Here is a 13573-nt window from a genome sequence, read left to right on the forward strand (position 1 = left end):
TTGTAGACGGTCTGTTTTTATTTATTCCACCCACAGCCCCCCCCCCACTCGTCTGTGATTGGTCACACGCCCAAAGTGCTTTAAACTTTAAATTATTTGTGCAATTTACTGTTTACGCTGTACATTGTTGTATTTATTATTATAGGGGGGCACGGTGGTCTAGTGGTTAGCGCGCAGACCTCACAAGCTAGGGGACCAGGGTTCAATTCCACCCTCGGCCATCTCTGTGTGGAGTTTGCATGTTCTCCCCGTGCATACGTGGGTTTTCTCCGGGTACTCCGGTTTCCTCCCACATTCCAAAAACATGCTAGGTTAATTAGCGACTCCAAATTGTCCATAGGTATGAATGTGAGTGTGAATGGTTGTTTGTCTATATGTGCCCTGTGATTGGCTGGCAACCAGTCCAGGGTGTACCCCGCCTCTCGCCCCAAAGACAGCTGGTATAGGCTCCAGCAACCCTCGTGACCCTTGTGAGGAAAAGCGGTAGAACATGAATGAATGAATGAATAATAATGTAGGCTGCACGGTGGGCGAGTGGTTAGCGCTGGATAGGTCCGGTTACTCCGGTTTCCTCCCACATTCCAAAAATATGCTAGGTTAATTTAGCGACTCCAAATTGTCCATAGGTATGAATGTGAGTGTGAATGGTTGTTTGTCTATATGTGCCCTGTGATTGGCTGGCCACCAGTATACCGCCTCTCGCCCGAAGACAGCTGGGATAGGCTCCAGCACCCCCGCGACCCTCGTGAGGAAAAAGAGGTAGAAAATGAATGAATGAATTATACGGGAGCCAGGCAACGACATTTTGTTGGCAATTTCACTGCTGTGTTATTGCGCAATAACAATAAAGGAAGTCTATCTATCTATCTATCCATCTATCCATCTAGACCTATAGATCTAGACCTATATATCTATCTATCTATCTAAGAACCATATAAGAAAGTCCACCGCTTTGTGACATCACAAAGGGGCAGTTTTACCACGCCTTCTGAAACCGAGCGTTTTGATCCATCCCAAACTTCTTTCAGGGCTCACTTCCAAATACGCAAACCTCATTATTTTAAACTTTTGCATCATTTAACACAAGAATACTACATTCTAACTACATTTATAAGTCAGAAAAATGTTAAAAAGCACAACAGGTCCCCTTTTAATAGTGCCGAGTTACTCAATTTGACTTGACTAAGTATCATCTTAATAGACCTGAGGTTGCTGGACATGGGAGAGCCTCCTAATCCGAACACCAGCACCTGCTCCATGCCCCACAGGAACAAGGCGTCCAGAGGAGGTAGTATTCCTAGCGCCCACAGCAGAGGTAAGAAAAGGAAAATCACGTGAAGAATTTGACTGGCAAGCTGGAGCTCAGGAACTGGACCCGAGAACCTAAAAAAACAAAAAGTACAACAAAATGTCACCATTGGATTTGAGCTGTGATTTGAACGCCGGTGTTTACTGTGTTATTTACCTGTCTGTCAAGTCCACAACAATGAAGATGAAAATGTAGAGGGGTCGGGTGAGTGGGGTAATCTCATAAGTGTCCTGTGCCTGGAAAGTAGCAGTCTCTGTGGCTGTATTTACGACAAGAGAATACTCTGCTATACACAGAGTCACCCAACTGAGAACAAAAACTACCAAGGACACACCTATGCTACCATAGAGAGCGGTCAGCCTCCCGAGGAGCACGTACCATGTCCCAAAACCACAGAGAACCCCTGCCAGTACCGTATGCAACACCACATTCAGCCCAAATCTCTTCCCGGGAGCAATGAAACGGACCGTCTCCGTGCTGACGCAGTGAGTGAATTCCACTTCCTCTTCGTCAACTAAAATATTGGGCGCACCGAGCCTTTCCACTGTGCCGCTGCGCCGTCCGGCATACAAAGCCACAGCTTGGACGCCTGCCGCCGCACCGAACATCAGCACACCGGACAGCAGCGCGGCGTGCAGCGCTTGAAGAAGTTGCAATTGGCAGAGGAGCGTACCCACGCCGCCGAAGAGCCATGGCGTCAAGAAGAGGACGGCTTGATTGACGTAAACGTACGGCGGAGCGCAGTAGCCCAACTTGAAGCGTGGACCCCCCAACACCGTTTGGGGGAAGCGCTTCCAGAAGAACTCCTGCTTGTATTCATTGAGAAGGGGCACATCTGGCCCCATTCTGACCATTCCCAAAAGGGTGGCAGGTCATCTCCACACAGCTGAAGTGAAGGTTCCAGTCAGCATCTTCATGTCCAAGGTGTGAGGAACCACACTTTTTCCACTATGGACAGATTGAGATACATTAGTCACTATTATATCACACATGTGTCTGTGTTTATGTGAGAAAATGTCACTATTACTGGACACAGTGACTGAAAATCATAAATTCAACACGTCTACTAAGATTAATTAATTTATGTGAGTTAATTTTACATCTAGATATCATTTAAAAGACAAAGGAAGTGGCTGTCACTAATCTGGATAGCAACAGCGGAGTTGCCAAGAAAACACAAGCAGAGGTGGACTAAAATATGAAGTAACATTACCTTTTGAAGTTACTAATCTTGGTATTTACCCCTCGTATATGGTCCCCTCTCATAAAAAACAAACAAAATCAAAGCTAACTGTTTGTGTTTTCTCCGGTCTTTATAGTGTCACTTTTGCTAGCTATATTGTTAGCAAGAGCAGCCAGCATCAACGAAAGCCAGACCGTTAGCTTGTTGTCACTGACGTAAAACTGCGGTAATTCGGCGAGTTAATACTATCGCTAGCTTGGGTGTAATCTTACCGGTTTACGTGAAATCATCCACAGTAGCGACACTCTGTGTGGGGTGTGACAGAATAGATAACAATGTCGATAAAATAGCGTTTAGCTGCTAGCCGAATGCTATGGAACCAAGCAACATAGACATGATGCACACACTCATTGTAGCCAATGAGAGTGAAGGCGAGGGTAGGGCGCGCTGTCTGATTGGACAAAAAGATACCTAAACTCCGCCTTTTAAACGGCCACTCCCCCCAATTTTTTTACAGTAACAGTACTGGAGTATAATTTTAGTTTCATGCTTTGTATGTAAAATATGCACGCAAATTCGCTATTCAAAACTACTCAGCCCTCACTGCAAAGTTAATAAACTTAAATTAATTTTGTGATGAACCAAGCAGACAAACACAAATTGAACAGCTCATTTTAATTCAAATTGGCCATTTAATGAAAGATTGTACATTTTTAAAATGAATGCAATTGTCACGCTGGGGGCTTAATAATTTCATAGGTTAAAAATAATTTCCTAAATTCAAGTTTACTATCAGGATATATGTTCTAATAAGAAATTAATTTATATGCAAAATGAATTGCATGCAACAATGAAAATGCCAAACTTTTTGTATTTAAAATGAGTGATCCTTATCCTAAATAAATTATCAACAAGGCATTCTTAAATATGTAAAAGAGCATCTCAAAATATTGAAAATCCCGACTGTAATATGATTACTTCAACCCTAAAAGTGACACAATTAGCAAAATTGTTATATTATCAACTCTTGTTTTTGTGTCCTTTACAAACAAAGACAAATGTTTGCATAATATTTCAATTTAATGAAAGTGCTTTTACAGAGAACAGTGGTCGGCAACCTGCGGCTCTGTAGCCGCATGTATCTGGCCAGCCTCCTTGTTTTACGTCTATTTTTATTACAAGTAAAAACTCCATAAGCTGTGTCATATTTTGCGTCTCCAGGCCATTTTTCTTTACTGAAAGAGGAAGCAAAATGTCTCTTTTCATACTAAAGGTTGCCGACCCCTGACCTAGAAAGAAGTCCAAAAATTGCAGGATCATGAAATGAGCTACCGAATGGCTGCAATATCAACACAAAGACAGACAATAATCTGGAGGAAAGAAGATTAAAGTGTTATTCTTTGTCCGCTGTGCTTGAAGGGGTAAGGGTGTGCACTGTGGACCGCTTTTTATTCTCGTCTTCAGGGGGGGAGAAAAAAAAATCAATTTGTAGGACAAAATAAACCATAACAACCAAAAAAAACCCTGCCAGTCACGACAACATTTATTCTACCCTATAATCCCCCCGACTGTAGAGGGCCATTCGTTGGAAATTATTGCTCCTATTTCTGCTAGAGCTGCTTCAATTAAGATTCATGAACCGTTAGGTGCAAAAACATTGATTGTTTTTTTTTTTATAAAATATTAGATTTTAGTCACACATTGATGCATGATATATAGATGTGATTTTTTTTTTTTACTGGAGACTGTGCTTTATTAAGATTAATAAAGGAAATATTGTGCACTTATAAAGGCTTATTGCAATAAATACAATACATGATAATGTTACATAATTGGAAACATTCATTCATTCATTTTCTACCGCTTTTCCTCACGAGGGTCGCGGGGGTGATGGAGCCTATCCCAGCTGTCTTCGGGCGAGAGGCGGGGTACACCCTGGACTGGTCGCCAGTCAATCACAGGGCACATATAGACAAACAACCATTCACACTCACATTCATACCTATGGACAATTTGGAGTCGCTAATTAACCTAGCATGTTTTTGGAATGTGGGAGGAAACCGGAGTACCCGGAGAAAACCCACGCGTGCACGGGGAGAACATGCAAACTCCACACAAATTTAAAATTTAAAATTTAAAATTTAAAATTTAAAATTTAAAATTTAAAATTTAAAATTTAAAATTTAAAATTTAAAATTTAAAATTTAAAATTTAAAATTTAAAATTTCATTCATTTTCTACCGCTTTTCCTAACAAGGGTTGCGGGGGTGCTGGAGCCTATCCCAGCTGTCTTCGGGCGAGAGGCGGGGTACACCCTGGACTGGTCGCCAGCCAATCACAGGGCAATTTAAAATTTAAAATTTAAAATTTAAAATTTAAAATTTAAAATTTAAAATTTAAAATTTAAAATTTAAAATTTAAAATTTAAAATTTAAAATTTAAAATTTAAAATTTAAAATTTAAAATTTAAAATTTAAAATTTAAAATTTAAAATTGATGGCCGAGGGTGGAATTGAACCCTGGTCTCCTAGCTGGGTTCAAAGTTAATGAATGAAATATTTTCAGTATTAACACATAGAAAACCTGTTTATGACTTTCTAAATATGTTTTTTTAATGTAATTTTTTTTTAATTGTTAAGTCTAATACCACCTCTGTATTTGAGTCCCTTCATAACAGAAAAAATAAGCAGCACTGTGATATATATATATATATATATATATATATATATATATATATATTTTTTTTTTTTTTTTATGATATCAAAACATAATGGCAGCATTATTCATAATGATGCCCAGCACTTGAAAACAGTCATTTTCACTTCAAGGCCTGATGAGTATTTGCGACCTCCGCCGCTGCACATGTAAAGTAAATACAATCTGATAAATGCGTAATGCGTGTTGATGTTGCTCCTCCATGCAATGTGAATGATGCATTGTTGTCTTCAGAATAAAACATCAATCAATGCCGTCATGTCTCTAATGTCAACCCCCTTGACACTGGAACCTGAGTACATAGTGGTGAAATCGCGGTCCATTCAGCAATTATTCACAGAGTCTTGGACTAATGGAGTTCTAGCTACACACACACACAGAAAATGTAGGGAATTTGTGGACCAGAAGTAATGGCCCCATACGGAGCATGTGTTCTTCCTCTACAGTATGTGTGTATGTGTGTGTGTGTGTGTGTGAGATGGTGGGGGGGTTGGTGAGTGCATCTTCTATATAAGTGATTCATGACATGCACAAACAAGTCTAATTATGAATCCAGATCATAACAGCATCGAGCCCGTCCCTCCTCCACCACCCTCTCCTTCCGGAGTCTCGGTCTCCATATCAGGGGGATGGAAAACATAACCTGTCACATTCCATCCCATTAAACCAGCTATGAACCATGTGGTCTGCTCACAAGGAGGAGGCAAACGCATAGAAAAAAAAAAAAGAGAGCAAGTGCATCTGGGTTCACCCGGCGCTGTTGAATTATTGACTATCTTTTTGTGTGCTTAATTTTGTTTTAATGTTACAATTCTGACATGCTGGACGGCGGCCCGCTAAAGAAAACCACATTTAAACTGTTAACCTTTTTGACATATCAATATTGCACACGCGGTACACAGATATGAAAATGTGTAATTATCCTTTGTAATACCTAATGCATTAGAGCATTCTCGCTGAGCCACCAAATCTGCATTCTTACGACCGTAAATATATATTTTAGTACTGTATAAGTATGATAAACGTACGGGACAAAAAATTAAAAAATAAAAATAAAAAAACTTAAACTATATTAAGAAAGCAGGAAGTGAACAAATGTAACAGTTACTGATTGTAAAAGTACCAGATGGAGGGGTAGGATTTAATAAGCTTTGCTTCTTCCTACTCCTTTTGGACATGTGGAACTGTGAACTGATTATGTGATGCATTCAATTGTAATCTGATGCATGTTCAAATGAAATAAAACCATTAAAAAATTTTTTTTTAATTAAAAAATACTATTAAATAAAATTTTATTATATTCGGAAAGCAGGAAGTGAACAAATGTAACAGTTACTGATTGTAAAAGTACAAGATGGAGGGGTAGGATTTAATAAGCTTTGCTTCTTCCTACTCCTTTTGGACATGTGGAACTGTGAACTGATTATGTGATGCATTCAATTGTAATCTGATGCATGTTCAAATGAAATAAAACCATTAAAAAAAATAATTAAAAAAATACAATTAAATAAAATTAAATTATATTCGGAAAGCAGGAAGTGAACAAATGTAACAGTTACTGATTGTAAAAGTACCAGATGGAGGGGTAGGATTCAATAAGCTTTGCTTCTTCCTACTCCTTTTGGACATGTGGAACTGTGAACTGATTATGTGATGCATTCAATTGTAATCTGATGCATGTTCAAATGAAATAAATACATAAAAAAATATATAATAATTTAAAAAATACAATAAAATAAAATAAAATTATATTCGGAAAGCAGGAAGTGAACAAATGTAACAGTTACTGATTGTAAAAGTACCAGAAGGAGGGGTAGGATTCAATAAGCTTTGCTTCTTCCTACTCCTTTTGGACATGTGGAACTGTGAACTGATTATGTGATGCATTCAATTGTAATCTGATGCATGTTCAAATGAAATCTTTTGTGTGCTAATTTTGTTTTAATGTTGCGATTCTGACATGCTGGACGGCGGCCCACTAAAGAAAACCACATTTAAACTGTTAACCTTTTGACATATCAATATTGCACACGCGGTACACAGATATAAAAAGTGTAATTATCCTTTGTAATACCTAATGCATTAGAGCATTCTCGCGCTGAGCCACCAAATCTGTGCATTAGTTTCTTTTAGTGTAAGTCCCATCAGCTGCCATTTTGATGTCAGTCAGGAAAGGGAAAGGTAATGACAGTGCATTCATTTGCAGTCATTAACCCCCCCGCTTAATGCAGGGAGTTAACACAAATTAAGTACATGCATTAGAGAATGTTTTGGGAGAGCTTTGGCCTTTTTTGCTGTCTGCAATGGCAGGAAACTACGATAAAGTATTACAATGACATGAAAAAATACATAGAATGAAGTTGCATTCTGAAGAAAAAAGTCATATACGACCGTAAATATTATTTTAGTACTGTATAAGTATGATAAACAATATTTTGTGAGTTTAATAATCACTATATTGACAGTTACTATGGTACCCATTATTATGTCATTGTATGGTCATATCACCTCGTACTTCGGTACGGGACAAAAAATAAAAACATAAAATTAAAAAACTTGAAACTATATTAAGAAAGCAGGAAGTGAACAAATGTAACAGTTACTGATTGTAAAAGTACCAGATGGAGGGGTAGGATTTAATAAGCTTTGCTTCTTCCTACTCCTTTTGGACATGTGGAACTGTGAACTGATTATGTGATGCATTCAATTGTAATCTGATGCATGTTCAAATAAAATAAAACCATAAAAAATTTTAAAAAATATATATATATTTTTAAATTTAAAAAATACAATTAAATAAAATTTAAATTATATTCAGAAAGCAGGAAGTGAACAAATGTAACAGTTATTGATTGTAAAAGTACCAAATGGAGGGGTAGGATTTAATAAGCTTTGCTTCTCCCTGCTCCTTTTGGACATGTGGAACTGTGAACTGATTATGTGATGCATTCAACTGTAATCTGATGCATGTTCAAATGAAATCAAACCATTAAAAATTTTTTTTAATTTTTTTTAAATTAAAAAAATACAATTAAATACAATTTTATTATATTTGGAAAGCAGGAAGTGAACAAATGTAACAGTTACATTAATATGCATCAGTGTGGCCCGACCTAATACAGTCATGCTTATGGACTTTTCCCAATCATGAATTCCAGACACTTCCTTAATGTGTCATTATGCTGTTTATCTTTTATATCATTCAACATCATTATTACTTCTCGGACATGACTTGCTTCCTGGTGTTTATTCGCTATGACAGAACCCGTTTTCTAATTTTATTGTCGGGTCAATTGCTTTAAAGTTTGGACATTAGCGATGATTAGCTTGGCTCACTAGCAATGGTCAGCAGCTGGAATTATTATGGTTTTGGATCTGTAATAAAGGCCTAAATCTGGGGTACAGAGAAGTTGCGGAAACTTTTGAATCAGGTTTTGTCAGTCCCGTTTTGTCACCAAAATGGTGTTGACTTATTTCTATTGGATAGTAAATCTGTACTTTCACACATATTGTATTGTCCGTGTAATAAAAAGGGTGTCTAATAGTGAAATATACAATAAATATAACTTATCAGTAAACTATCGTGTGCATACTAAGCCCGATCTGTGGTGTTTGCGTTAAGTACTGGACTACTGGACACGAGTCAAAATGAGGAATGGGGATTTATAATGTAACAAGTGGAGAAGTTGACTGGTTCATTTCCAGTTACATCCCACGAGATTTGGTGACATCGAGGGCAGTTTTTTGTGTTTTTTTTTTTTGTGGAAAAGAGGCTAACATGATGATGAAACTGACAATCTCTGAAATCCATTTGGACCTGGTTCAAGATTACATCTTTATCTGAGTGATTGCAGATTATTGTCCACAGAGAGGTGTGCTAAAGCTGGATTATCCACTTGTTGGGGATGCATCTGACCCAGTGGATGCAAGCGTGCCAGTATCATACGTACCCTTACATCTGTGGGCTTTTTTTTTTTTTTTTTTTCCTGCTACTTGTTTGGGATAGCAGTAAAAGTGACACCAAATCCTCAGATTACCATGGTTAGTGATCCGCATATGTGCATAGAAAATAAAGTCACAGTCATTACGAATGCATTTCAAAGCGATGCACAACATGACCCCATTAAGCATCCTAATTGTCTTTCAAGTGCAACTGATGTGTTTGCATATGAAAAGTTCAAAATGGGACCAAATGAGATGGGACACCCAACCATGAGACGATGCAAGAGACTGGGTCCAGGGGAAGAAGACAAGACAAGATTTGAAAGTTAATTTTGAGAAAAGTACAATAAAAAAAAATATGATGGGATAAACATTTTTATTTAACCGTGTTTTGAAATATTTATTGTCCTACAAACTGAAGTTAAACAACATTATTGTCGACATTTTGTAAGATCTAATAAACCACTAATGTTGATAAAATATAATAAATCTTTATTAGAATTTTGATTAGCATTTTCATCAAATTACCGTATTTTCTGGACTATAAGTCGCACCGGAATATAAGTCTCACAAGGCCAAAAATGCATAATTAGGTAAAAAAACATATGTTAATTGAAATGTGAAATGCTACGAAATATGCTAATTTTAGATGTTAAACGACAGGACAGAATTATTCAAATTTAAATTATTTAAATTTAAATAATTTAAATTTAAATGTAAATTATTTATATTTATAAATCATAATCATTTTAATGTGGGTTTGGATTTGTAATATTAAAAAATAGTAATAATAATACTTAAATTTAAATAATTTAAATTTAAATGTAAATTATTTATATTTATAAATTAAATATTAATTTATAATTAATATTTACATTATTTATTTTATTAAATAATAATTATTATAATCATTTTAATATGGGTTTGGATTTTTTTCTCCATTAATAACAACTTTCATTAATCCCATTATTGCCGCCTGTTCCATCATCGTCCTTTGTGGATAATGGCTCTCCCTGTGGTTTGCTGGAGTCCCAAAGATTTTGAAATGGATTTACGTAGATCCTTTCCAGAGTGATAGATCTCAATCTCAATCTGTTATGTTCACACATGGGCCATGTGGGTTTGGATTTTTTTCTCCCTTAAAAATAACTTTCATATAGACAAACAACCATTCACACTCACATTCATACCTATGGACAATTTGGAGTCGCTAATTAACCTAGCATGTTTTTGGAATGTGGGAGGAAACCGGAGTACCCGGAGAAAACCCACGCATGCACGGGGAGAACATGCAAACTCCACACAGAGATGGCTGAGGGTGGAATTGAACCCTGGTCTCCTAGCTGTGACATCTGCGCGCTAACCACTAGATCACTGTGCCGCCCCAATTCCAGAATAGTAATATTAAAACATGTTAAATGAAAGCTTCAAGTCTACACTTCAGTCACATCATGACAGTTTTATTTCAAACCAATTGTTGTGAATTCATAAAATATTGATGTCCAAAAATTTTTGGACATAAGTTTTTTTTTTTTTTATCAGATACTGTCCCAGGATAATAATCCCATTTATGGAATGTTAAGACTCATCAACCTGGTATTTTGTTCCTGCATGGTAGAAGAATTGCTCTTTCTTCCCAGGGGGAAGGGTACATGCAGCTATCATGTTTCTTGCTTTTCGGGACTGTCTGGAGATCATGTCAGCATGGACGCTAGAAGGTGGGTTCCTGTCTATGTGCCTCTTGTCTGGGATCGGGGGAAGAACAGAAGCTGGAACTTCATAAGCTCAACACGACTGCATTGAGAATATTACTCACGCTTGGGTGTGTACTGGGTTTCTTGGAGCAGGTCGTGGCCATGGATGAGGTTCTGTAGTCCAGTCATGGCCATTCCTCTAACGGGCATGTACGTCATCAGTCCAGGCGAGTTTGTCTCGAGGTTGGAACTGCTACAGCATTCCTCACATTGCTTGAAAGAAATATGAAGCATCGGAGGAAGTTCAAATAAAACTCCCAACACACATACTGGATATTCGAACGAGGCCTTATCTGCAACCTAACTGCTAACGGCTGTCGTTCTCCGATACTGTCACCGGGGTGGGTCCACTTCATCCACAGTCTGGGTAGTGGATTGGTGATTTGATTGCTTGCTGCTCCGCAGACAAGAGGATCCTAAAAATGTGGGGGGACAGTCATTACTACTCATCAATGGCAATTCATTCATTCATTCATTCATTCATTTTCTACCGCTTTTTCCTTACGAGGGTCGCTGGGGGTGCTGGAGCCTATCCCAGCTGTCTCCGGGCGAGAGGCAGGGGTATGTTTTTGGAATGTGGGAGGAAACCGGAGTACCTGAAGAAAACCCACACAAAATGCCACACAGAGATGGTCAAGAGTGGAATTGAACTCAGGTCTCCTAGCTGTGAGGTCTGCGCGCTAACCACTCGAACGCCGTGCAGCCCACATTATTATTATTATTATTATTAATCTTCTTTTGTCTCTAGTATTATATGGGAGCCAGGCAACGACATTTCGTTGGCAATTACACTTTAGTGTTATTGTGCAATGACAATAAAGGAAGTCAAACAACCATTCACACTCACATTCATACCTATGGGCAATTTGGAGTCGCCAATTAACCTAGCATGTTTTTGGAATGTGGGAGGAAACCGGAGTACCCGGAGAAAACCCACGCATGCACGGGGAGAACATGCAAACTCCACACAGAGATGGCCGAGGGTGGAATTGAACCCTGGTCTCCTAGCTGTGAGGTCTGAAGGTCTGAGGCTAACCACTCGACCGCCGTGCAGCCCAGCTAACTAACATTCATTCATTTTCTACCGCTTTTTCCTCACGAGGGTCGCGCGGGGGTGCTGGAGCCTATCCCAGCTGTCTTCGGGCGAGAGGCGGGGTACACCCTGGACTGGTGGCCAGCCAATCACAGGGCACATATAGACAAACAACCATTCACACTCACAATTTGGAGTCGCTAATTAACCTAGCATGTTTTTGGAATGTGGGAGGAAACCGGAGTACCCGGAGAAAACCCACACAAAACGCCACACAGAGATGGTCAAGAGTGGAATTGAACTCGGGTCTCCTAGCTGTGAGGTCTGCACGCTAACCACTCGACCACCGTGCAGCCCCGGAAGCAAGTCAATCAAGTTTAAATTGTGTCCGTCTTGTTTGAAACATTTTTCTTTGTTTTTATTTGACTTTTCCATGAATTGCTATGATTTTCTGTACTGTCCTGTCAATTTCTGCAATTTTTACAATCCAACCGGGCGTCATACAGCAGCATATCCAACTGAGAGCATCCACACAAACAAGGGAAAAGCTGGGATCAAACGTTCTCCGTCATACCGAATGGCTGCTTCCATGTAATGAGAGGCCATTGCAGTAATTCTCCCGCAGCCCTGAATTAAAAGCAGCCTAAGCCTGCTGGCATCATCCTGCTGATTAGATGAAATGTGCCCGGCCGATAATGCACCAGTGGATTTACTCCCTATTAGCCAGGTCAACGTGACCCCCCCCTGCCTGCTAATCATACATGTGGAAATGACAAGAGACGGGATCATGTTTTTTTTCTCATTAAAGCTTTATTAGAATGTTATTAGAACGACTACTTTCATAAATACCACATCAGATGTCCATGCAATTGGTTTTATTTTAACTTCAACATTGCCATTGATGGCGGCACGGTGGACGAGTGGTTAGCGCGCAGACCTCACAGCTAGGAGACCAGGGTTCAATTCCACCCTCGGCTATCTCTGTGTGGAGTTTGCATGTTCTCCCCGTGCATGCGTGGGTTTTCTCCGGGTACTCCGGTTTCCTCCCACATTCCAAAAACATGCTAGGTTAATTAGCGACTCCAAATTGTCCATAGGTATGAATGTGAGTGTGAATGGTTGTTTGTCTATATGTGCCCTGTGATTGGCTGGCCACCAGTCCAGGGTGTAACCCCGCCTCTCGCCCGGAGACAGCTGGGATAGGCTCCAGCAACCCCACAACCCTCATGAGGATAAGTGGTAGAAAATGAATGAATGAATAATAGATATCAAGGCTGCAAGGTGGACTCGTGGTTCGCACACAGGCCTCACAGCTAGGAGACCCGAGTTCAATTCCACCCTCTGCCATCTCTGTGTGGAGTTTTGTGGGGTTTTTCTCCGGGTACTCCGGTTTCCTCCCACATTCCAAAAACATGCTAGGTTAATTGGCGACTCCAAATTGTCCATAGGTATGAATGTGAGTGTGAATGGTTGTTTGTCTATATGTGCCCTGTGATTGGCTGGCCACCCTCGTGAGCATAAGCAGTGTAAAATGAATGAATGAACGACTTGCTTCCCCTCTCCATCCAAACCGTCCTGCTATATTGATGCTGACGTTCACCAATTTTGGATCAACATTTGCAATACAACTCCTGAAC

The 13573-nt window shown here is 39.2% G+C and overlaps 2 protein-coding genes across 12 annotated transcripts in view; both read right to left on the reverse strand.

The window, feature by feature from the left end:
• pcnx4 (pecanex 4) overlaps positions 1 to 2905 on the reverse strand; it is a 14704-nt gene extending 11799 nt beyond the window's left edge. For all 3 annotated transcript variants that reach the window (XR_009132350.1, XM_058090182.1, XM_058090181.1), the window contains exons 1-3: positions 2765 to 2905; positions 1466 to 2257; positions 1204 to 1383 (exon numbers count right to left, since the gene is read on the reverse strand). Coding sequence is in view for 2 of the 3 variants with exons in the window: in XM_058090182.1 (XP_057946165.1) it covers positions 1204 to 1383; positions 1466 to 2163 (878 nt within the window). In the remaining variant the exon portion in view is untranslated. The remainder of the gene's footprint in view (positions 1 to 1203; positions 1384 to 1465; positions 2258 to 2764) is intronic.
• A 7723-nt stretch (positions 2906 to 10628) lies between these two features.
• lrrc9 (leucine rich repeat containing 9) overlaps positions 10629 to 13573 on the reverse strand; it is a 31699-nt gene continuing 28754 nt past the window's right edge. For 7 of the 9 annotated variants that reach the window (XM_058090442.1, XM_058090435.1, XM_058090443.1 and 4 more), the window contains 4 exons: positions 11395 to 11499; positions 11209 to 11319; positions 10966 to 11116; positions 10629 to 10894 (listed from right to left, as the gene is read on the reverse strand). In XM_058090442.1, the coding sequence (XP_057946425.1) occupies positions 10728 to 10894; positions 10966 to 11116; positions 11209 to 11319; positions 11395 to 11499 (534 nt within the window). In that variant the 3' untranslated portion in view covers positions 10629 to 10727. Of the gene's footprint in view, positions 10895 to 10965; positions 11117 to 11208; positions 11320 to 11394; positions 11500 to 13573 lie in introns of those variants that run through there. The other 2 variants (XM_058090441.1, XM_058090444.1) reach the window with 2 other exon arrangements.

This window comes from Doryrhamphus excisus, chromosome 13 (assembly GCF_030265055.1).
Source record: "Doryrhamphus excisus isolate RoL2022-K1 chromosome 13, RoL_Dexc_1.0, whole genome shotgun sequence".
Taxonomy (NCBI): domain Eukaryota; kingdom Metazoa; phylum Chordata; class Actinopteri; order Syngnathiformes; family Syngnathidae; genus Doryrhamphus; species Doryrhamphus excisus.